The sequence below is a fragment of the Mustela nivalis genome (assembly GCF_964662115.1).
Source record: "Mustela nivalis genome assembly, chromosome: 15".
NCBI classification, from domain to species: domain Eukaryota; kingdom Metazoa; phylum Chordata; class Mammalia; order Carnivora; family Mustelidae; genus Mustela; species Mustela nivalis.
This window is the reverse complement of record NC_139034.1, coordinates 19,851,068-19,877,389: the sequence shown is the minus strand read 5'-3', so window position 1 is coordinate 19,877,389 and position 26,322 is coordinate 19,851,068. Positions and strand designations below refer to the sequence as shown.

General features: G+C 37.4%; 1 protein-coding gene across 4 annotated transcripts in view; it reads right to left on the bottom strand.

Annotated features, from left to right (window-relative positions):
• The window catches only part of NBEA (neurobeachin), a 667,546-nt gene extending 643,375 nt beyond the window's left edge, over positions 1-24,171 (bottom strand). For 2 of the 4 annotated variants that reach the window (XM_082700384.1, XM_082700385.1), the window contains exon 1: positions 23,324-24,171. In XM_082700384.1, coding sequence (XP_082556510.1) covers positions 23,324-23,617 — 294 coding nt within the window. In that variant the 5' untranslated portion in view covers positions 23,618-24,171. The remainder of the gene's footprint in view (positions 1-23,323) is intronic. The other 2 variants (XM_082700381.1, XM_082700386.1) reach the window with 1 other exon arrangement.
• Positions 24,172-26,322: the final 2,151 nt, after the last annotated feature.

The following is a 26,322-nucleotide window of genomic DNA, read 5'->3' as shown; positions in this document are numbered from 1 at the left end:
GCTTCCAGGTTGATGAACACATGATGCACTGAAAAGGTGCTGAGAAAGGGGACAGAAGCTCTGTGCACCCACTCCCCACCCCTAACACCTTGCCCTCTACATCTCTTCCACTTGCTATTCCTGAGTTGTTATGAAACTAATTGTAAGTATGGTGCTCTCCTGAGTCTGTGAGTCATTCTAGCAAATTACTGAACTTGAGGGTGGGGATGTACTCAGCAAGGCAGAAATGTCGGTAGCCCCACTTGTAGCTAGCATCTGAAATGGAGACTTATGGGACCAAGTCCTTAGTTTATATTGTTTGTACTAACTCTAAGTTGTTAGTCAGAGTTGAACTGAATCACAGGACACCTAGTTGAGGTCAGAGAATTAATGATGCTGACTTTCCACTACAACAAGTTGAGTAGCTGCAATAGACACAATATGGCCCACAAAGCCTAAAATGCCTGGATCTTTATATAAAATGTTTGCCTCCTGTTTTAACATTTTGGGTACAGATCACTAACATATTACCTATTATATTATATATTTGTCTATCTCCTCCAGGATATTACTACTTATGAACAAAATATAGTTTTATTATCATTTTATCTTTAAGACCAACTTTTTGGCATACAGTTGACAGGAGCTTAATAAAAATACTGATTTCAGGGGGTGGGGAACTTCCTAAAGCATGTTTCTATCTCAGTGTACTTTATTTCCTACATTAATATCAGTCCTATGTTCTGATTCTAAAAGAAAAAGAAAATTGAAAGATGATGGATTATTAGCATGCTTAAGGCTGAGAGGACCACAAACATTATCTAACTCAGTTTTTATTTTCAGTTAGGCAAAATAAAGTCTAGGACACTTACATGAATTGCCCAACTAGTTAGTAACAAGGGACACCTGGGTGGCTCAGTGGGTTGAGCCTCTGTCTTCAGCTTGGGTCATGGTCTGAGGGTCCTGGGATGGAGACCCGAGGAGGGCTTTCTGCTCAGCGGGGAGCCTGCTTCCTCCTCTTTCTCTGCCTGCCTCTCTGCCTACTTGTGATCTCTCTAGTCTCTAGAGAGATTTATCAAATAAATTAATTAATTAAAAAAAAAAGATTAGACTCCAAGTCGAAAATCAATAATCTTTTCACTAACAATAGCAAACCTTTTTCACAAGTGAGAAAAGAATAACAACATAACTAAACTTTATTCAAAATATCCCATCCAAAAGTGCTCTCCATTCATGCTACTCAGAGTACCAGCCATGAATGAAGAGACTGAATCAGAACATGAATCAATGTTCGGCTTCTTTCAAAAGCAAGCTTTGTTATGGAAAAAGAAACAATTATTTGAAATAAACAATGTACCTACAAAGTTGATTCCTATTCTGGCACAAGCTCCTTATCTCCTCTTAGACCAAGAAACATTTTACAAATACACAAACCTGTTTTGGGGGCCACATTTTCCATAGCAACGTATTAAATAAACATTTGGTACAGAAGCAGAAACTGTTAATAATATAATGATCATATATAGAATTCACATACACAGTTCCCACTTGAAAGGAATAAGAAGGAAAATAACCTATTTCGTTTCGTATTTATGGATTTTCATACACACACACACACATATGCAGTGTAGTTACAAAAATAAAGAGAAAGAAACAGAAGCTCAGAGAGATACAATACTTGCCTCAAGGTCACAAAGCAAAGAAAAGGCAGAGTCAGGATTTGAATTCAGATTAGTCTTACCACAAAGGCCAAGCAAGCTCTTTACAGAAAACCAGGATACAAAAACAGACTTGACTCAAACAGCATTTACACATTAATTCATAAATCTAAATATAGTCAGATACATCAGCTCATAGGTATAAAAGGCCTAAAATGAGCAGGTACACAATGGAGCTAGAAGAAACACTGACTATTTATATACACTTCCCCACTGAACAAGTCAGCTTCTCTGACGGATCCAGTTGTTTCAGGAGAGAAACAAGAAGTACTGAAAGAATAAGACAACACTATTCTATCTCACCAAATCAATTTACAGGGAATGTATGGATTGCTTTGCTCTTTTCACTCTCTTGCCAAAACTTCTTCCTCCACATTGCCCAAAGGCCTTAGCTTCAAATTCACCCAGCTTCACTTATCTCATGTGTAAAAAGGGTACAGAAGTGCCTATGTCATGGAGTCACTGAATTAATTGAGTCAGAGAAGAATCCAGTAGACACGGAAGCTTAAGCTAAGTTCTAAAGGATAGGCAGTAATTTGCAAGGAGAGAAAAATACTCCTAGAAAGAAGGTACTACTTTAAACATACTATGTTGATTCAAATTTCCAGACGGAGAATGCGCTCACTCCACTCTATCTACTCCGCAAACTCCTGCTCACCCTTCAAAGCCAATCTCAAAAGGATCCTCCACCTTAAAATTTTTCCTGACTTTTGCAAATAGTTTGTCACTTTCTCTTCTATGATTTGTATTCTAAGACACATTTTGAGTCAAGATCATAGGAGAAATAAAAGAACCCCAGGATCTGAATTCTGATTAGTCAAACCACAAAGGCCTGATCACATTACTTACTACTTTTTAATTTATACATGGGTCTCTCTTTTCAGAATTTGACGAAATGAAACATCTTTCCAATCCCATTCTATCCCAGATTTGACTATACTACCCTAGATATGGGCCAATTTAGGTCCCAAGAAATAAAAATATTTAGATTCATCTCCTCCTTCAAGGTTAAAAGCATCCAAAAATGTTGAAGTATATTCTAAAATTATAATGAAAGACCACAACACACACCACCAACTCTCAAGAACTAGACAATTACCCAAATTGACAGTGCTAGCCTTTAGCCAAGTCAGCCCTACAACACTGCTATGATGGGTTCTCTACTCTGGACACTGCTGTGAATCACCATGAAGCCACTCACAACAGTTCTTTGCCAATCCACAATTTCTAGCACCTGTTGGTCCCAATTTTGTTCCAGTATTAATTTGATCTAGAGGGTGTCAAGTGTTTGCCAACTAATCACCTGGTAAACTAGACAATGCTCTTCCCCTGGCTATTCCTTCACAAGGATGTGAGACAATAAATTTCTGTTGTTCAAGCTATCCACTTTGTGGCAATTGTTATAGCAGCTCTAGCAAACTAATACACCAGCCAAATCCAACAACCTCAAGTTGAATATAATAGAAGGAGTAATTGCTAGTCTAGAAATTCAGAAACCTGAAATCTAGTCCTAAGGTATGGCAATTTAAAAACTGTGAAGCCCAGATTAGATCAATGACTTCCCTGTGCCTAGGTTTCTGTAGCTAAAAACCAGATAATCTTTGAAGTCCTGATAATTAATACTAAAATTAGCGATCTAAATACAATAGGTGACCCTGATTCTGATAAATCAAGTAAATAACAAACTGTATATCCTATTTTCCAGGTAAAAGTAAGTTACTTCTTGATTTCTGATTTTGGTAAATAGAACAAACATGATTTCCAGAAAGTATATTTTCACATATATTTTTAAATAGTAATTCACAAAAAGCAGTCATTTATTTTATTAAGAAACAGTCTAGCAAATAATATAAGCAAATATCTAGCAAAACACATTAGAAGTAACAGCACTTTCATCCAACTCCTACAAAACAAATTCCTACATTTTATTGTAATTGTTTCTTCAACTCTGAAGCAATGTTTACAATTTGCCTTCCAAAGTATTTGCTGACAATAAAATGCATTTTGATTTGTTGCCATATTGATCTCCATGAATTATTTAGGCAATTTTTACCAGAGCAGGGAGAACAAGGTTTTCGTCAATGATATGTGGTTTTTAAATCGTTGCTATTAAGTCAATGCATTAGTTAGGAGGTGGTATACTGACACATAACAGGAATACCCAAAATATGAGTGGCTCAAACAATATAAGATTATAGATATGCATCTGTATGTACAAGTATATGTTATATAGGTATACACAGACACCTATGTATATACATATCCATACATTGAAGAAAGAAAACATACTAGCATATTATTTTATTTCTGTATTCCCAATGGTTCATTTATTTTTGAGATATTCCCCTTTAAATTAGGGCTGCCCAATAAAAATGTAAGCCACATACGTAGTTTTAAATTTTATTGATCCTATTATAAGAAAATGTAAACATGAGAAATTAAATTACATTTTTAACCCAATATATCTAAAGTAACATTTCAACATGTAACAAATATTTTTCAATTACTAATTTTACATTTTTTATACCAAGTCTTCAAAATCAAGTGTGCATTTTATGCTTTCAGAACATTTCTTCTGGTCACTAACCACATGTGGTTGGTGGCTACCAAAAGACTACACAGCTCTAGACAGATAGCCATATTTCAAACCTCAACTCAAGCACCACCACTTGTATGAAGCCCTCCCCTGACTTCATAAGTAAGTCACTCTCTTCAGTGTGGCACACTATACCCTCATTTATTTCTATTATAGGAATTTAAACATTTAATTGCCTGTATTTATCACCTGATACAGTATGAAAAACTCCAGGGTAGGGTGTTGTCTTGATCACTGTATCCTCACTGTATCCTCAGTGCCTAGCATTACATACATACATTTCATACATGAATACAAATATTCAATAAATATTTGTTTGAACAAAATGGATACACAGTCAGAGATGGAGGTTAGGCTAAAAATGAGTATATACAGTCAGATACCATAGACCAATATTTAAATAGGGAAGGGAGAAAGGGCAAACAAAAGAACAAAAGAACTAGATAAACTACAAATTAAATATTGTACTCTAACTTGAATAATTTAATCAATCAGAAAATAAAGTCAACTATAGAATGCTATAATTCGATAACAGTATATATTAAACATTACTGAGTATCATAATACAAAGCAAAGCATTTATAAGATCTCTGGTGTTTCTTCAGGAATAATCTTCATTAACAGAGTCCCTTTTTAACAAGTAGCAACATATATCACAAATATGATACATCTAATTATTAAATTGTATTCCCATAAACTACCTCCCCATTAATAGATCTTTATTCCTTTTACATACGAAGATAATAAATTAAGGCTCTAAGATATGAAATACATTATCATATTGATCCAAAACCTCAACCACTCTCTCTCTGGAACTGTAATCTATGTTGTAAATGTCTATATCCCATATTTTCTAAGCAGGTCATCTTCAATTTATTTCAGTTTGGCAGCACAATTGTTCAATGTAAGTGGGTTCAGCTGTCATTCTGAATGACAGTTTGTCATGCAGTAACTAAAATACTTTACCTTTCAGAGTGCAATCACTAATCAGATTGAATGTTATCTCTAGAATTAAAAAGCCCAATATAATTAATTTTAAAAATAAGCAAATTTAACTAATATAAATTTGCCCAACATAATTCCTAAAAAAGTAGCTAAATAGTATTTTCACAGAGAAAAATGCTTCTTCTACAGCTTCTCAAACCATCCCCAAAATAAGTCAATTATCCCAAAAATGAATGTTCTTGATTCTAAAGCCCAGATGAGAAAATGTTAATAGTTCAAAAACAATTCCATGACCATTCAGGCAATCTGTTGAACTGTGACCACTTAGTTCACTCAGTCTCTGTGTGATACTAATGAGACTAAGAAAATGGATTACATTTCCATCTGAATCTAACCTTAGTATAGTCAATGGTTAAAAGATTGAACCTACAATCCCACCCAGTTAGGGCCTGCTGTCTGCCAGGTGGAGGACTTCAACAATAATAGCAATGAAACAAGCAAGTAAATATGAACAGATTAACAGCTAGGGAAAAATTCACAACTTAGCATATTTTATTCATAGGTACAGATACTCCAAAGAAAACTACATTGTGAAAAGTCACGCCTTGGTAAAGATGAATCATTAAATCTCAACTCTTAAAAACCAAGACAAGTAAATATGCTGCCTTATAAATAGCTGGTGCATTATTACATATACTAATACTTGACCTAGCTGCTAACAGTTTTTGGGGGGGGGGGGCGGTTTGGAACATTCTTTCAATTCTGAAATGCTGGTAAATGAAAAACTATAATTTGAAGTGCAGAAAGGAAAAACCGGCATCCTTTCAGTGGTGGGAGGGAACAGAATTTCCTCAGAGGAAAAAAAGTTCAATATAGTATTAAGACCAAGTCAGTTAAAGGAAAAGCCTTATTTATGGTGATCCTGATACTGAACTCTCTCAAGCCAGTTTGAATTTTCCTCTACATTTCAGAAAACCATTAACTCTACTTTGATAAAATATTGTAATTTTTAGAATTCTGTTTTTATGAGACTGAAAAAATTCAAAATAACTTCCAACACCTGCAGTTCCGCTCCTTTCATCTCTTCCTCCACCTTCTCTCTTATTCATGAACTACAAATGCCCAGAGAGATCTAGCTCCTCCCCTTCAAGACAGTAGGTAGGCACTGAAAACCAAACTCACCTTCTCTCTCCACAGGGCACAAATTTACACAGGTATATTTAAGCTATAGCTTTACTCAATAAAATATAGGTGTCATATACCCTATCATCAACTACCTTTTCAAATCTCAACCTAAGCATTATTTTAAGTTAATATTCATTGAGTGCTTACAGTGTATCAGACCCATCACCGGGCATCAGGAATCTCTTCTCATATCCCTTCCCTCAATGAGAGCTTAAAAATGTGAATCTATCATCTCCTTCTTACTGATGAACATACTCTAATAGCAGTGTTAAGCATGAATCTTTTTTTCTCCAAAGATAAAGGGTAAGTAACTTATATGAAAATTTAGAAAATCAGGCAAAGTATAATTTACTTCCCAAAGTTTTCAATTTAAGACCTACAGGACCTAATTACTGAGTTAGTTGTATACCCAATATTTAAGTTAGCTATAGACAAAAAAATAAGAAAAATATAATGTCAGCCACATATATAATTAAAAAATTATCTAATAGCCACATTAGAACAAGAAAAATTAAACAGGTGAGGGTAACATATATATATAAATATCTGTATATTTATATATATATAACTTATTTATAATAAAATAACCCAAGAGGCAATATAACTAAAACTTTCATTTCAACATGTAACCAATATAAAAATTAATAATAAGAGTTTATATATATTTTCTCAAACTAAGTCTTAAAAATCAGTGTGTATTTTAAACTTAAAGCACATCTATATTCTTACTAGCCACATTTTAAGAAGTGCTCAATAGTCCCAAAATGGAGTGGCTTCTACACTGTATAGTATAGCTACAGACAAGCAAAAAGAGATGGCACTTCAAAACAAGTAGTAAATATATGAAAAGACAAGCTTATACAATGAGTCATAGTTTTCATTAGACTTTAAAATAGCATAAATAGGGGCACCTGGGTGGCTCAGTGGGTTAAAGCCTTTGCCTTCGGCTGAGGTCATGATCCCATTGTCCTGGGATTGAGCCCCACATCAGGCTCTCTGCTCAGCAGGGCGCCTGCTTCCCTCTCTCTCTCTGCCTGCCTCTCTGCCTACTTGTGATCTCTGTTTGTCAAATAAACAAAATCTTTAAAATAGCATAAATATAGTCATGATTGATAAACCTTTAGTAAGTTATTTAAGATAAGCTAGGCCTAGGGGTGCTTGCATGGCTCAGTCAGTTAAGCACCAGACTCTTGATTTCAGCTCAGGTCACAATCTCAGGATCTTAAGATCTAGCCCGGCATTGGGCTCTGTGCTCAACATGGAGTTGGCTTGCCTCCCCATAACCTCCCCACAAAACACACACAAAAGCTTGCTGTCTCGCTCTCAAAAAAATAAAATCTTTGGAAATAGAAAGATAAGCTAGACCTATACTGAAACGGTATAAAAGAAGATAGCTAAATTATGTTATTTGTTAAAAACAAAGGGAAAAGGGGTTAAAAATAATGTCATCTTCAGAAGCTGTATATTATATAAAATGACTTCAAACAGATATGGGCATGCTCTCTAGAAGCTTGTAACTAGGTACATAACATGACAGAAAAATTTTAGAGATAAGAAAAATTGAACAGATTTTTTAAATAATTTATTTATTTGACAGACAGACATCACAAAAAGGCAGAGAGGCAGGCAGAGAGAGGGGGAAGCAGGTTCCCCACTGAGCAAAGAGCCCAACGCAGGACTCGATCCCAGGACCCCAAGAGATCATGACCTGAGCCAAAGGCAGAGGCTTTAACCCATGGAGCCACCCAGGCACCCAAACAGATTTTTTTAATAGAAGCACATTAAAAAAAAAAAAAAACCTCTCAAGGAAAAATAAATTACAGGTTGTTCTTTTTTTTTTAAATGAAGGAGGAATTGAGGTAAAAATCACTACTGAGTATCCCATAAAAAACTGAAATCACTGTAACAAATTAGCTGCCATCTTCCATAATTAATTAATTTTTTAGGTGACAAGAATTATTCATATGTGAATGTCCCTGGTCTTTCTTTCCCTGTGCCTACTCAAAGAGAATTCTGGCTTGGCCTGCTGAGTCTCTTCCCTTCCCTCACCCTCTGAGACTGTCTTACCAGTATAAATGTAAATTATTTTAGGCTTTGTAATATAAAGAGAAGAAAGAGAAATACTAAGAATTTACAGGGTAAGAACTCTATGCTGATTTTCTGACAAGTCCCAAAATAAAAGGATCAAGAACAGTTATACTATGGGAGTAAATTTTTAAAGAACTACTACTACTACTACTACTACTATAGTCTATATATCTCTATTCCACATAATATTCAAGAAATAGGAGTAAAGAACCTGAGTCATAGAGAAATTACTTTTTCTTATTGGGGACTACGTTCTTTTGGTTCCATAACAAAGAGACTGATCATGCAGATCATGAATTTATAAATGTAACATACAAATATAGTCTCCAGAGTATCTTATCTGTGTTGCCAATGGAGACTGGTTTGAATAAAAACTCTTACTCTTTGAAGACATATGGTAAGTGAAATAAGCCAGACTCAGAAAGACAAATACTGTATGATTACACTTACATGAAGTACCCAGAATAGTCAAATTCATAGGGACAGAAAAGTATAATGATGGTCCCCAGGGCCTGAGGGAAAAGGACTGGGGAGTTACTATTTAATAGGTACAGAGTTCCAATTTAGGAATAGTTAAGAAGTTCTGGTTATTCACCCGGTTTTTATTGAATGCCTACTATGTGTACATAATTATTACACAATAGTATAACAGAAGAAAGGAAAAGTTGACAGGAAAAAGATAAGCCCCTCTATGTCAAAGAGCCAATTTATCAGAAGTTTGGGTAAGTATAAGTAAGATACCTATCTATATACATTGAGCTCCTGAAATAATTAACTGAATTGGACTCTAATAAATTTTATACCTCTCCTGAGAAGCCGGAGAGGGGGGAAAAAATGTGAATACTCATGGAATAAAAATAGAGGGATTTCTATAAAAAGAAATGAAGTTGATCTAACAGTAGATTATAGTTAACAGTAGAAAACAAAACCATGGAAACACTTCCTCATGACCTGTGTCCTTATGCAAGTTACCTCCTCTTTATAGAAAGCTTTTCCATTCTTGCCCTTTATATCCTGGGAAACAGTTGCTTGTCCTTCAAAATCCAGTTCAAAAGTCACCTAACAAGGTGACCTTCCTGGAATCCTCCAGGGAAAGTTAGTGGATCCATTGTCTCTATGGCATTTTATGTAAATCTTTATAATATCACTATTTACCATTGTAATGTATCTGCTTATTCTATTTCCTGGTGCTGAACATCCAGTTACTGAAGGGAGGGACTACGTAAAAAATTCTTTTTTATATGCCCAATGAGTATCTTTACTCTGACAATAGAACACTAGGTTAGGATTACTCAGTAATTTCTTGAATGGTCATTTAAGTATCCGGAGCTTGCCTGAGTGAAAAAACAAAAAAAACAAACAAGCAAACAAACAAAAAGCATGCTTCTATTTGATATGAGCTGGGGCACAGCGGAACTGTAGGCACCAAGATAAAATGGATAAAACACTGGATGAAGAGTCAGGGAATCTAGGTGTTAATTCCTAATATGTGAAAGACCACAGGATCTTAATCTACCTGATTCTCTTTCCTTACCTAGGTAAGAGAGAGAGTTAGACTTTTGCCCAGATCTGAAGACCCTATAACCCATTTCAAATTTAAACTTTCTTTTAAACATAAAAACCATGCATGTACACACCTAAAAATCTTTATCTTCCCCCTGCCCCAAGAAAAATAAAAATTGAAATGTTACAAAAGAGGCAAACATAGAAATTGAAAGAACCATAAAAGCTTGCGAAGACAAGATTTATACCCAAATCAAAAGTGTCAAAAACAAGCACACAATATCAAAGGTGAAAAAAAAAAAATCCTCATTCCAAAACCAAGTTCAATAAGCAGCACAAAATTCCAGATTCTACGATAAGTACTCATGAAACCAAGGTGAATAACACAATGTTCTGATCTCAAGGGATTCAGAGTCTCTAGGGTAGTCTGACAAGTAAACAAATATTTAAAATAGAATGTGCAAGTGCTGACTCTGAGGTATGTACAAAATGATATGGGAAAGCACAAGATTGGAGGAAGAGCTTTTAGGGGGAGCTCCAGGAAGGTATGGCCTAAGTAGGGGATGAGAACTAAATCTTGAAACACAAGTAGGTGTTTTTTAGAGAAAGGTGGAAAAATATGATGACTTAAGAAATGCAGTAATTATTTAGCAAGTAACAGTCAATATAATATAATAAAAGGAACACTTTTCCAGTGATGACTCCTATCTCATAAGATTTTTTAAATAATTTAAATTCAAGGACTTCAAAAGGGTAATTAAATTATACAAAATTAGTACAAATCAAGTAAAATAGTTTTATGACATTTTATAATAAAATATTGTTTAACTGAAGCTCAAAACACTTCTCTTTTAAGATATCAGACTTAGTGTAACTTAGAAAGAAGACTATTTTTATTTCACTGAAGATTTTACATTTAACAACAAGATGATTTTACATTTAACAACAACTAAGATAATGCATATCATATGCTTAACATACTGCTTGGCATGTATGGATTTAATAAGTGTAAGTTGCTATCACTGTCATCATCATCATTAAAGGTTTCTATATATTTTTTTTTAATTTTTTTTAATTTATTTGACAGACAGAGATCACAAGCAGGCAGAGAGGCAGGCAGAGAGAGGAGGAAGCAGGCTCCCCGCTGAGCAGAGAGCCTGACGCAGGGTGATCCCAGGACCCTGGGATCATGACCTGAGCCGAATGCAGAGGCCTCAACCCACTGAGCCACCCAGGCGCCCCAAAGGTTTCTATATATTTTAAATAGCAATGAACCTGGAAATGAGACCTCTAGCTTTCAGTCTCATTTCTCCAACTAAACTGCTTTGCAAACTTGGACAAGCCACTTAACTTCAGCCACAGTTGACTTATTATATTAAAGTAAACCCACATTTACTTCAATGGGGTTGGGAGAGAATAATTAAAAACATAAAGTATGAAACCAAACCCAATCTATAAATGCCAATCCCTCCCCACAAGTAAAAAATTTTAAGATAACTGTAGAAATACATGTATGCCATCTTTAAACCAGCTGCAGGTTATATCTCTCAGAATATGAAGGTATTTGCTAAAGATAAATGTATCTAGACATTTACACTTCCATAAAATTTGCTATTAATCAATGTTTGCTTTATTTTCTTAAACTGAAAAAGGAATCACAATTACTGGAACTTATATTACCTAGACCCTAGAATAATTCCTTCTATAACTCATTTGTTTGATCCATGCAAATATGATATATGTGGTGGTCCATATAATTAATACTAACATATCACATATCCACTTTCTCTATATAAGATAAATATATTAATGTATGCTACTATTTTGGTTCAAAGTAGCCTAAGAAAAGGTCAACAATTCAAAATTAGTTACCATTTATAACACTGTATAATCAATTATTCCCAAAAACTCAAAAATAAATAGTTCACACTAACTTTTGTTAAAATCTTTTTTGTATACAAATCCATCAAACTGTCCTACATTCATTTTGATTTCCTGTAAACAGCTAGTCCTGAGTCCTCCAAGGGCAGCATTCCCTACCATAGCACCAGCTCACTGAGACTGGCTGGACCCTCCCTACCAACATCACTCTCCATATAGTGCTGGCCTTTGGGATGATTTCTAAGTAGCTTCACTTTGTTTAATAATGAAAAGGACTCTAGCTTTTTTGAATCTGAAGGCCTGAGTCCCACCTCTGCTACTTAATACCTAGACAGACTTATCTAACTACCTCACACACATTTCCTGCAGCCTTAGTATCCACATCTATAGAGTGGTATCCGAACAAGAAGTTATTCTGAGGACTAGTTAACACAGTACAATTTCACAAATGGATTTTAAACAGTTAAGAGCTGTTAACCTATAGGCTAATATTGTTTTCCAAAACAACAGATCACAAAATAGTTTTTAATCCCCTAACTTCCCCCTTTGGCTCGTTACTCAAGAAGTCTTCTAAATATTTAAGCTAATACTCCCAGAGGGAGGAATTATTTACTAGGATCACCAATCATGTCCTACTACATCTAAATGTAAAATTCAGCCATGTGAGGAAAGGAAGAGATAGAACTGATTCTAGGCAAAGAAACTTGTGTTACCTCCTATCTATTTCCTTCCCCAGTTTTCCATCTACCTTACTCAAAGTAGGTAATTAGGAAAAACTACCTCAGGCACTAATACAGACAATGCAGGATGCTGGAGAACAGACCTCCTGTGTTTCACCAGAAGAGCCTGATCTGTAAGTACCTATGATCCCTTCTCTGACAGGTTCATCAGGGTCAGGTACTCCGAACTAAAAGAGAACAGCTCAGTTTTATTTAGATCATTGTCTTTTTTCTATGATCAGATGATCCTCAGGCTCAAGATAAGAATAAAGTTAAAAATAGTAAGCCCTAAATAAACTGTGCACCAAAGGCTTTACATACACTATTTCATTTAATCTGCCCAACAGCCCGGCTAGCTCAGTCGGAAGAGCATGAGACTCTTAATCTGCCCAACAGCCTTGAGGTAAATATCCCCTTTTACCCATAAGGAAATTGAGGCACATAAAGTTTTAACGGCTGTGTGATATCCCATAATATGGATGTAAAATAATTCATTTAACCTTTTCCTTCTGTTGAACTTTTAGGTTGTTGCCAATTTTTTCTTATATCATAAAACTACATTTATCCCTCATACCTGTCCCCAGGTAATTCTTCCTCAGCCTAAAGAACTAAGAATTAATGACAAGAACATCTTTAAATCTCTTGATACATAGGGTTAAAATGTCATTCAGAGCAGCTGTTAACATTTTACATACCATACAACATCATTTAAGACTACTTTATCCAGGCACCTCGGTGGGTCTTAAGTGTCTGCCTTCAGCTCAGGTCATGATCTTGGGGTCCTGGGATCCAGCTCTGGGGTCAGACTCCTTGCTCAGCAGGGAGTCTTCTTCTCCCTTTCCCTCTGCCCCTCCCCTGGCTCATGCTTACTCACTTGCACCCACTCTCTCTCAAATAAATAAATAATCTTTTAAAAATGATTATTTTAGCATGCCTAGGAAACAATGGTAATTTTTTAATCACTTGTTTTTCATTGTACATTATTATTATGTTATTAGTGAAAATAAATTTCTATATCAATGAGCAATATGTATTCTTGAAATATACCAAGTCCTTTGCCAAGTTAATATTTTTCTTAGGACTCGTCCTATAATACTTAATACCTAAGGTTTTGGGGATTTTTTGGTTTTTTGGGGTTTTTTTGTTTTTTTTATTTAGAATACTGGTCAGGAGTCAGTGGGGTGCAACTCAAGCTGGCTCAAGCAAAATAAGAAATTTATTAGCTTAATGCATTGAAAGATCAGGGGATACAACTGACCTGAACGGTTCTAAAGATGTTGTTGGTAATCTATCTCCTCATTCTAGGTGCCTCTGTGATAGGTCCATTCTCAAGCATACCCTGATTCATGGTGACAGATTGCCAGTCAAATACAGACTTATATTCTAACATTTTGTCAACACTAATGGTCAATATCTTTCTCTGACAGAATTAAAGAAGTTACCAAGCTACTCAGATGTGCAGCTAGATTTTTAACCAAAAGTTTTATTGATGAGCCAGGTCCAGTTTCTGCTTCTGATTCAGGAAAGCAGAAAGGAATCCACAGAAACCCCAAACCATATAAACAAAGAATCAAGAAGGGATGACTTCGAGAGGAGTCTCAAAAAATCTAGAACTGTTAGCAGCAGAAAAAATGGATGTTATACAGCCAAAATGTCAGAAAATTGTAACATTCTAGCCCTTGGCTGCCCATAAGGTATGTATACATAATTTTTCATGTATATATACATAATTCTTTAATACCCATGTTTAACAATGTTACTACTGGGCACCTGGGTGGCTCAGTTGTTAGGTGTCTGCCGTAGGCTTGGGCTGTGATCCCAGGGTCCTATGGGCCCCACACCCTGCTCAGCAGGAAGCCTGCTTCTCCCTCTCCCACTCCCCCTGCTTATGTTACCTCTCTTACTGTGTCTGTCAAATAAATAAATAAAATCTTGGGATGCCTGGGTGGCTCATTTGGTTGGGCAGCTGCCTTCAGCTCAGGTCATGATCCCAGCGTCCTGGGATCGAGTCCCACATCGGGCTCCTTGCTCGGCAGGGAGCCTGCTTCTCCCTCTGCCTCTGCCTGCCATTCTGTCTGCCTGTGCTCGCTCTCTCCCCTCTCTCTCTCTCTGATAAATAAAATCTTAAAATAAATAAATAAATAAAATCTTTAGAAGAAAAAGATGTTACTACCATAGCCTCAAGGAGGTGTGGGGTGAGCAGGGAGTGAGGAAGAGACAAAGACAATGTCAAGTTAATGCATCAAGCTACAAGTCTAATAAAACTTTATGTTATCAATTGGTCAAGTCCAAATGTGCATTCTTTTTCATTCTTTTTGGTGGTACCTCATTATCTGACAACATGTAGTTATACAATAAATTTACTACCTCCCTGATACTTAATATAGGATGGTAAAGAACATAAATAATAATTTGCACTTAGAAGAGTGGCAAAGGTAAACCATGGTCACTAATTTGAAGCACACATGGTACACTACTGGTTAGAGTAGCAAGAATTTCTTATCCTGGCAATGCAGTTGCTTGTTCAACCAATGCAGATGTACTCATTCCTACTAACTCAGAAGACCTCACTTGTCTGCTCACCTTCATAGCTTAGATTTTCCATCCAGCAGCTACGCTGCTTTAGCAGCCAACTTCCTCTTACTAAAGCTTAGAACTGCCTTAGAAGGAAAGGAATACAGATCTTTGTTTCCCAGACTTGAAGTTATTCTTGAAGTCTTTTTTTTTTAAGATTTTATTTATTTATTTGAGAGAGAGAGAGAGAGATTGAGAGAGATAGCATGAGAGAGGAGAAGGTCAGAGAGAGAAGCAGACTCTCCATGGATGGGAGCTCAACGCGGGACTCGATCCTAGGACTCTAGGATCATGACCTGAGCCGAAGGCAGTTATTTAACTAACTGAGCCGCCCACGCGCCCCTCTCAAAGTAGTTTTCTCAAACCTAACAAATTTTTGGTCAATTACCTTCAATCAACTGGTTGAATTAGCATAAGAGCCAGAAATCTTGTCAAGATATAGCTTAATCCAGATTTCCATCTTTTCAATATCCTAACAACATTCAGTCTCCCAGTATTTTCTTCCCTGTCTTTCAACCATGCCAGCTTGCACCAAAGCTAGCTGCCCTCCTCTAAAACATTATCAAAGGCCACAAAAAAGTGACCAAAAACTAAAGTATCCCCCTAAAGTTACCAACTCAGTAATTCCATGGGCAAAGATACCCAGGTGACAATTTAAAGCAGCTGTTCTGTAATTCCTTAAAAGGAATTGCTAGGGGAAAGCAAAATCTTCATTGCCTTCCACTCCATTTTGACATTTAAAGTCTATTCCTTACAACATACCATTTCCATTTACTAAAGTCTATGCTAGGAAGGATTCTTTCCATTAACAAGTGACAGAGCCCCAATTTAAAATGACTTGAAGCTAACAACAATAATAAACTTTAAAAGAGAATTTAATGGTTAGAAAATAATCTCCATAGATTATTCTCTCCAGAGAACGCCAGAGGTTCAAGCAGAATCAAGAATGTATTTCTCTCTCTCTTGGGGCACCTGAGTGGCTGTCAGTTAAGCATCCACTCTTGATTTCAGCTCAGGTCATGATTCGAGGTCCTGGGATTGAGCCCAGCTTGGAGCCCACCATTGGGCTCCATGCTCAGCAGGAAGTCTGTTCCAGGTTCTCCTTCTCCCTCTGTCCCTTCCCCTGCTCATGCACATGTGCAAACACTCATGCACAAACATTCTCTCAAATAAATGTTTTGTTTTGTTTTTTTAAAAAGGACATATTTCTCTCTCTCCCCATACTAAGTCAAATTCTAATACAGGCTCCCACAACTATAGGATGATACCAATTTAGCATCCCCAAAAGAATGAGTTTCAGCACAAGTCCTATAACTGACCCTATGACTCCCCTTGAGTTAAATGTTCAACCCTGAGCCAATCACAGTGATTCTGGCCATGCCTGATACCCAGCCCACCTAAACCAGCTGAACTAAAAATGGCAGGTAAGTGCTTCCTCAAAGGCAACTACAGTGCCCTTATCAAAAAGGGAAATGTATGCCAGAGAGACAAAAACAAAAGATGTCCACTATTCCTGGCAATATGACATACTGCAAAAACACTTTAATTTTTTTTAAGATTTTATTTACTTATTTGTCAGAGAAAGAGAGAGAGAGAGTGTGAGAGTGCACATAAGCACAGGCACAAGCAGGGGGAGGGGCAGTCAGAGGGAGAAGCAGGCTACCCACTGAGCAAGGAGCCTGATACAGGACTTGATTCCAGGACACTGGGATCATGATCTGAGCCAAAGGCAGACAGACACTTAACTGACTGAGCCACCCAGGTGTCCCAATAACTTTTTAATTTCTATTCAAAGCATTATATGTATTCTTTGCTAATAAGAACATAATCTTTGTCATGTGCTTATACATTTGATATATACATAGGTTTATTGAAACAAAAAGTTCTTATCAGATACTTACTTCTTCCAATGTGTCAGTTTAAAAATAACATTTACCTATATAGTAAGGTCTACATAATGCATACATATTTAACACACATTTCTAGTTACGAAACTAGGCAATACATTAAATGAGTCTCATTTATTTCAGGATCTTGGGTCTGGACGTTACTGTTGACTGTTGAGAAACTGGTCTTCTACTGCCTAATAATACGGTCCTTCCTACTCAAAATGCATTTAACTTACCCAAGAACCAAAACATAAAAGATAAATATGTATCTTCAACTTATGATGTTATGTTCTGATAAACCCATTGTAAGTTGAAAATATCAAAAGTCAAAAATGCATTTAATACTTCTAACATTCTGAACATCACTGCTTGGCCTAGCCCATCTTAAACATTTTCAGAACACTTACAGTAGCCTACAATTGGGTAAATCATCTAACATAAAGCCTATTTTATAATAAAGTGTTGAATTATCTCCTGTAATTTATTGAATACTACACACTGAAAGTAGAGAAAAACAGAATGGTTGTATGGGTACAGAATGGCTGAGTATATCAGTTGTCCACCCTCATGATCCAGTGGCTAATAGGGAGGTGACTTGCTGCCTAGCATCACGAGAGAGTATCATACTACATATCACTAACCGAGGAAAAGGTCAAATTCTAAGTATGGTTTTTAATGAGTGTGTTTAACTTTTGGACCATTGTAAAGTCTAAAAATTACTGAGCCATCAGTTAAGTCAAGGACCATCTGTATGCATAAAACAGACTCCTGCCCTTGTGGAGTTCACAGCATAGGAGGGGTAACACACATAAATAACAACAGTAGAAAAATAAATAAATAAAAATATTTGAGAGTGATAGGTGTATCTCTGGAGAAGGAGATACTGGTTCCCCTACTACCCAAAAGTAGAGTGTTCTGTGAAACCTTTCAAAAGTCGAAATGCATAAAATGAAGAGTATCTCCCACTCTCCTTAAGTTGGCAATATGCTACTTCACTTTTACAAAAGACCTATTACTAAATAAAATCTTTAAAAAAAAAAAGGGGGGTTGTACTCTTAACTGACTGAACCACCCAGGTGCCCCTTGGGGCACCTGGGTGGCTCAGTGGGTTAAAGCCTCTGCTTTCGGCTCAGGTCATGGTCTCAGGGTCCTGGGATCGAGTCCCACATCGGGCTCTCTGCTCGGCGGGGAGCCTGCTTCCTCCCTCTCTCTCTGCCTGACTCTCTGCCTACTTCTGATCTCTGTCTGTCAAATAAATCAATAAAATCTTTAAAAAAAAAAAAAAAGACAAAAGACCTATTACTGGTACAGTAATGGTTTTTTTTTGTAAAAGCAAAAATCTTCAGATTTTTTTTTTGGTTAACAAAAGCAGGTATTAACATAGGTCTTTCATAAAAGTGAAATGGCAAAACATCAACTTTTGGAAAGCAGGGGATACCTGTATGCTGACAATGCATGAAATGTGAAAAGTTCAGGCAAAAAATTAGAAGCCTATGAAACTGATGCAAAATAATATTTAAATAAACAGTCAAAAATGTGGATGATTGAATTTTAGGATACAGTAGCACATCAGTGATCCAAAATGGAGGGCGGGGGGATAAGACAAATAGCTCCCTTTGTCATATAATCTTTTCCCCAAAAGTTTCTATTTAAAGACCTACTGCATCTTTAAATGTACAAAGAAATTTTAAACCTAACTTTTTTTATTCCAATTGAATAAATTCCAATGAATTTCTCTATACTGTGTTTGGGGAAAGCATAGCAAAGACAGAACCTTGAGATACATTTATTCAACAGCATAGTATTTGCCAAAAACTGACTAGCAATATACAAAATACTTATTTAAAATTAATATGCCTTGATCATAATCTGGCTATAGAGTATTTGCACTTTGCTCTTTTTTTATTCAACTATAATTAACATACAGTGTTACATCAGTATAATGATTCAACAATTCTATACATTTCTCAGGGCTTATCCATACTGCTTTGGTGTCATTCCATGACTAAATGAATCTTTCTGTGGAAAATCTCAGAACTCTTGATGGTGTAACTTCCAATGTTTACAAATGGATTCTTAATTTAACTTGCAATACTCAATAGCAAAAATAAAATAATTCAAGTTAATATGAAATGACTTACATGCCAATGTAAATTAAAATGCAGGAAATTCTCTTTTTATATAGGTAAATGTAATTTTGTTAATATTATGGACTTTCATGATTCCAAGATGCAACTACATATTTTTAAAATAAATTCAGTTCAAATGCAGAATATACCTTTTGTTTGTGAAATTCTATGTATCTTTAAAAGGAAAATGATTCTGATTTTCAAACTACAAAGGAAAAAACTCTAAGAAAAGCTACTGTCCCATTCAATCACAAGAGAATCACTTAAAAATTCCCTATTAACAAAAATACTATGACTCATATGCAAGAGAGGAGAGGAACTTTGCCCACAAAATCCCGGGTAAGTATCTTATATTGTTTTCAATATAATATGCCATTCACATGTAAAAAAATGAAATTATCTGGGGCGCCTGGGTGGCTCAGTGGGTTAAGCCGCTGCCTTCGGCTCGGGTCGTGATCCCAGGGTCCTGGGATCGAGCCCCACATCGGGCTCTCTGCTCAGCAGGGAGCCTGCTTCCCTCTCTCTCTCTCTGCCTGCCTCTCCATCTACTTGTGATTTCTCTCTGTCAAATAAATAAATAAAATCTTAAAAAAAAAATGAAATTATCAGAGGAAGTATTTTTTTTACAAGATACACTGATATGGCACTGTAATTTGGGGAAAAAAATTTTTAATCAAATGCTAGAGAATTATACTACCTAAAACAACTATTCAAACCTGAATTCTTTCACTAAGTAAATATCAATCCTCTATTTTATCTTTTCTAAAACTATGTTTATATTAAAATCTTTGATAAAAAGAAACTTTCATTTATAAACAAAGAACACATGATATTTACATAGCATTTACTTCAAGGAAAGAAAAACCTTATACAAACATATGTTAAGGGTGTTTACAAAAGAAGCACTCGATTAAGCAGTATGCCTATTTTATAACTGAAACAGGCAACCAAATTCCTTATCTAGAGTTAGGACTCTCTTGTACTGCTACATTAAATAATTCTTCCTAAAGTCAAAGTTTGTTGATGATCAGCTTCTTTCACAGCTACACTGCAAAATTCTTGACACTATAATATCATTGTAACATTATTCATAAATTGATTTACTCATCTTCCTGATTCTGTAAATATAAATATTGGGTGCTATATTTTAACATTTCAAGTTATCAATATCATTATACAAAATATATCCATCTACAATTGAAATTAATCACTTTATTTCTCTTTACATCTGTGATTCTTCGACAAATTCATAACCCACCTGATTAATGGAAACAGCTCTACCTTGGCAAACAAAAGCAGAAAAATTACAGCTATGACTGTGTAGAAACCCTATATTTTACTGCATACTTAAACTTCACTCAGCAAAACTTTTAATTCTTTGGGCAAGGCAAGAGAAAAATAACACCTGAAAACCATGTATTAGTATTCCCATTTTATCTAGAGATATAGAATGTACATGAAAAATAGATAAATATTTTGGCAAAAGTGACTGATTAAGACTGTTTAAGTAGAAACTGTTCTGTTTTGAAGTTTCATCAGTTTCCCTCCTTTCTTTTCTGTCATAAATGGCACTGTGATAGAGATTTCACTATTTCTACCTACTTTTTTAATTTAATATTTTAAATTAAGATTGAAAATTGAAAAAACTCACTTTAGAGATAATATTAGAAAGCTTCTAACTTCTAACTAGTCACTAAGCTCCCTAAATAGATTTTACTGATTTACTTATTAAGTAAACAGAATTGTTTTGATAATTATTTTCTAAATGCCTATGATTTCCAAGTATTTTCAGAATCAGCTTAAGCATGACATTTTTTTCATGAGTATATTAGAAAGATAAAGCCCTAAACCTACAGCTCAAGAAATATTACCCTTCAATTGATCAATTTGTATTCTAAAATCAATATAATTAACAACTTAATAGCAAATAGCTCCCTTTGTCATATATTCTTTTCCCCAAACATTTCAAGAACTACTGCATCCTTTAAATATGTACAAAGAAATTTTAAACCTAACCTTTTTTATTCCAAAATCAATGAGTTACAAGGTCTTATGTGGATTTGGGATATAACATTTCAGTATTACCTTATTTCTGATTACTCCAATTAAGCTTAACAGTAAAGCTAATCTCTAACATAATGTTTGCATACTGAGACTTCACGCCAGATTTTTACTGCACTGTAAGAGAGTTAAATTTCTTTTCTATTTCAAAAGAAGTATTTCACTTCCTTTCTTAACCTAACTGTATATGTATAGAACCCCATCTGTTAAGAACTGATCTGGCATACATCACTACTGCTGCAGAGTCCAAACTGGTTACACATTCAAATCAGTTTCCAGCTTGTGAGAGCTCTATTGCCTCTTATCATGTTAAAATGTACTAAGCATACAAACACTTATTAAAATAACCTAATATCACATCACCTAAAGTTAAAAAATGGTATTGGTTAGGTGAAAACTGGAAAAAAAAACTTTATATGTGTTCTTTTAAATTTACAGAAATACAGTACCTGCTAACATACTAATATATTTTGAGATTTCATCTTGCTTGTTTTTTAAAAAGGCAAGTACTGATCTATTTGCAGCTGGTTAAAAGAAACAATATTTCTGTCATTGTTTTGAAAAGAATTTGGTTATATCCAGGTGACATTCCCCCAAACTTACAATGACTTTTTTGGTGATTTATTTGACAGGTAGAGTAAAAAGAGGTGTATTCTATGTAAAAAGTAATAATATAACAAAGCAAACACATATTCTTTGACTTGACATACTAGCAAAAAAGGGGGAAAAAAGCAGCTTTAACTTTTCTGTGAATTTAAGAGATTCATAAGACCACAGACATTAATCCACGTCTCAGGGCACCACTGCTGTAGTTGCAGCTTTCTTTCAGTTTTCCAATAGATGAAATAAAAATAATTGCTTGGCTGAAAAATCAGACTATATAGGTGTTATAAAATCTCCTTGTAAACATATTTTTACATTTCTGTGACTCCACACCAAACACAAGTCAACTGATCCGCTCCTGATTTAAGCCTTGTCTTCCAAAACCCTACCTTAACAGTGTATCAAAGACTAGATATTGCAGAGGAAACTGCTTTAAAAGCTTTGCTGCAGCAAAACTGCATTTGCAAAACATTAAAAATGAACTACTCTTAATTATCCGCAATTTATGATTCTGCTTTCTTTATTTCTTCTCATTTCTTCCCCTGACATCTTGAACGCTTCTTAGCCTCTCTGTAGATAGCGCAAAACATTAAGTCATACACAGTTCTGCAGTAACTCTTTCTTATCATGAAAGAAACCAAAACCCACGGCTTCATTTAACACCTTGCCTTTAGTCTTGATCCACATGCCACGCTCTCGGAAGGCAACCATAGAAACCAACCTGTATGATTGGGTGCCCTCACATTTTAACACCTTGTGTGCATTAAAAAAAAAAAAAAAAAAAAAAAATGACTAAGAGGTCAGCATACCCAGGGCAATATTACAAAGAAAGAAGGCTGCCTAAAAAGAGATGGGGCGGGAAAGGGGGGGGGGCGCATGCAAAATACAGCCACAACACTCTCCATCACATCCTCTGAATATATTTAAAGGCAGATGCAAAACTGCATCATTTTCCTCATTTGAAAACATCACACCCCAGCTGCTCAAGTTAGAGCTAATGCGCTTCTCACATTTCGGTAGCACGGGGGAATTTAGGCTCCAGGGGCAAGGCTTTCATCCTCGGAGAGCGACACCACAGACAATTAAGAGTGTAGAAGAAAGAACCCCAGAGAAAAGGAGGCCTCCTCTCCCCCTAACTAAACTCTCAAGTCAACCCACAACCTGCACGGCAAGGAATAATTTCTGCTCATAGTCAGGAGAAGTGATAATAAGCGGTGTTAAGTTGGGCACCGCACTCAGGAGGCAGGAGAGGACCAGAGGAGAGCTGGGAGGTGGCGTGGCTAAGGCTGCGCGCAGGCAGGTCACCCGCTGGGCAATACCCGCCCGACGATCGGGGCTCCCAGGGACGCGCAGCGTGTGCGACCCTGGGGGTGGAGGTGTGTGGGAGCAAGAGGCTGGGGAGGCAAGCTATGGGGGGCTGGGAGGCAGATGGAGAGCACGCCTTTTCCCTTACCAGGTTGAGCACCGTCTCCACGATGTCCCTGTTGCTGACCTCTCCGACCTGTATGAGTCCAATCAACACTGCGAATTTCATCCGGATGTTGCGGATCGGCACGGAAGGGTTAATCATCCCCGCGGGCAGCACCACCGAGCCGGAGCCGGACGCCCCCCTCAGCTCTCCCATCCCACTGCCCCCGCTGCCGCCACCGCCGCTGCCCCCGCCGCCTCCGCCTCCGGCCCCGACGGCGATGAGCCCCACGGGCTGAGGCTCGAGCCCCGGGCCCGGGCCCGGCTTCTCGCTCGCCATTTGCCCCCCTCCTGGGTAGAAGGGAAGAGCAGAGGCGCTGCCTCCGCCGGTACCGTTATACCTGCCTCGGCCCCCGCCCCCCGGCCGTCGCCTCGGAGCCCCAGCATCCACCAGCGCCGCGGCGCCGGGCCCGCTCCCGCCTGCGCGTCAGCCCGGCCCGCTCCGGCGCCCTCCCCGGCGGAGGCGGTGGGTTATTCCCAGGCTTATTCCCGGCGGTGGCTGCGCCGCTAACCGCTGCCCGGCGAGCGGCAGTGCCCGCCCAGCAGCTATACCGCTGTCGCCGCCGCTACCGCTGCCTCCTCTCTCTCCCCCTCCCGGTCCGTCCGGCCCGGCCCGCCCCCCGCGGAGATGCGGCCGCCGCTCCGAAAAGCCCTGAGGGGCGAGCAGCTGGCCACGACGCTGGCCGGTGCTGAAGCTCAGGCTGTGGCCGACGCTACTGACGCTGCTGCTACTGCTGCTACGGGCGCCACTGTTGTTGTGAAGCCCCGACGCCGCCGCTCACTCCGCCATGTTGCCGCCCCCTGCCTGCGGTAGCGGCCACTGCGCCTGCGCAGAGTCTCCGGGGGTGGAGCCCTCGGTGCACCCCCTCTTTTGCCCTGCCCTCCTTCTCTTTTCCACCCACCCACCCCGACACCCCTCGTCCCTCCCCCAACCACCCTGAGCCGATAGACAGGTGAGCAGGTGCATGGGGACCAATGCCAGACCCTGGGGCAAGCTGGTAGAGGCGGGACAGGTAGTGGCTTCCTTGTACTTTTTCCCTAGAGGGTGTATTCTCCCTGTAGGGAAGGACACAGTGAGTGTGTGTCTTGCCTTCGCTGCCTCCTCCTCCTTCCTTCAATATCCTTTTGCTAAGAGGAGGTTCATCATCTTCGTCTTCATCATTGCATCTAGCAGCTGCCACTGCCAGTGCCACGTGCCTTGTAAGGTAGGGGAGTGGCAGACGACCTCTTTCTGCCCCTCTTCGTCCTTCCTCGCAGTACTACCCGCCTAGCGCCCCCCCATCCCCCAATTTCCCAAATAAAAAGTGGCTGGCAAAGCAGAAACAAACGCACCACGGGGAAAGATCTTGCATTGTCGGGGAAGGCTACAGATGGAGTGTAATGGGTCTTTTTCTACAGCTATGAAAGAGGCTGACACCTGCACACACAGGCACGACTTAAAATAGAACTTGTCAAACAGTGATCCGCTCTGGATGGAGCTCTGAACAACAAACAGCTCTTGAACTCACCTATCAGCCTAAAAAGGCTGCACTGAGTGACACTATATGGTAGTTTGGTGGGAGCTACATATCCCATATTTCAGAAATCTCTTGAGATCTTCAGGTATGATGCCAACTAATGATGCCTCCCTTTTCCTTAGTCATGTACAGCTCAGAGGTTTTTGAAAGTATCTAAAAATACAGGTAATCCTCATCACCAGTCTTAATGTGCAAAACAAAGTAGATTACTATACCTGTGTAAATATAAATATAAAACAAAAATATTATTGCTTAAGAAAATTAAACTGTATACAGTAATCTTGCTGCTAGTCCTGAATTAAAACTAAACAGGCATGACTGCTGTTTTCTCCTTTGAAATGAAGGATTAATTTTCTTTAATATTTCATGAAGTATGCCCTTTTCAATAAAGATATATTACAAGCCACCAGAAATAGTTGGTATCTGGAGGTATATTCAAGTCATTCTAATTGTCATCTCAAATAAACAGAGTCAATATACAAATCTATCATAACCCAGTTATTACTCATATTTAACTGGGCCACCTAGTCAAGTTAACTTTCAGGATATTGGAACATGGTAAAATTCTAAGGTACTATAGGTTATGTATAACAAAGCTCCTCAAAACCAGCACTTACAATTAGTTTTTAGTTGTTTTAAATTTGCGCTGAATTGGTTGAATTAGCAAATTGAGTTGAATTATTAGCAAAAAAAAAAATCCTTTTGAAAGAAGTGGTAATTGGTATGTCCATTTATATTAAATAGCAATTGAATTATAAAATGCTTAAATGATTGAAACTGTATGAAAAACTTGCAAAATCAGTAACTTTTAATAGTGTGACTTAGATAAGCTATAATTTAAAAACCCTGCAACATATATAACTGCCTATAGAGTCTTTTATTTATAGTGTTGTCTACTTTTATGAGCACAATTTTCATTTGTAAATCAAAAATGATATAACTTCAATATGTAAATCCAGACTGAAAGATCATCACACTAGCTTTTTTTTCACCCTGCTGTGTATAAAAAAATATGGCAGCAGGTTCTACCTCTTGCTATTTTTAGACTTCTTGCATGAGTGCTTTGAGAGACAGTGACAACCTGAACTTTCTATTTCCTTTCCAAATGAATAGCTTAACATCATCTTAATATTTTCATTTTAATTTTCTCTGTTTTGTTTCTTAAGCAGTATGTGTGTGCACTTTGGTTTTGTTTTTCTTATTCGTTTTGTATTTGTTCATTTTCCTTTAGTGGAGACAGGGAGTGGGTTAAAAGGATATAACCTTTTCAAAGTAGGAAGACCCTACTTCTGTTGCATACTTAATTCAATATCAGAAATATTTAAAAGAGCTTACCAATTAAAAAATACTCTCCAGCATGCTGTCAGCTCCTTGAAGGCAGTATGGTAGTGTGGAAAATGCACAAGCATTGGAATAATTCTCAAAACTTACCACCTGCACAGTCTACTCAATTTATCAAGCTAGTCTC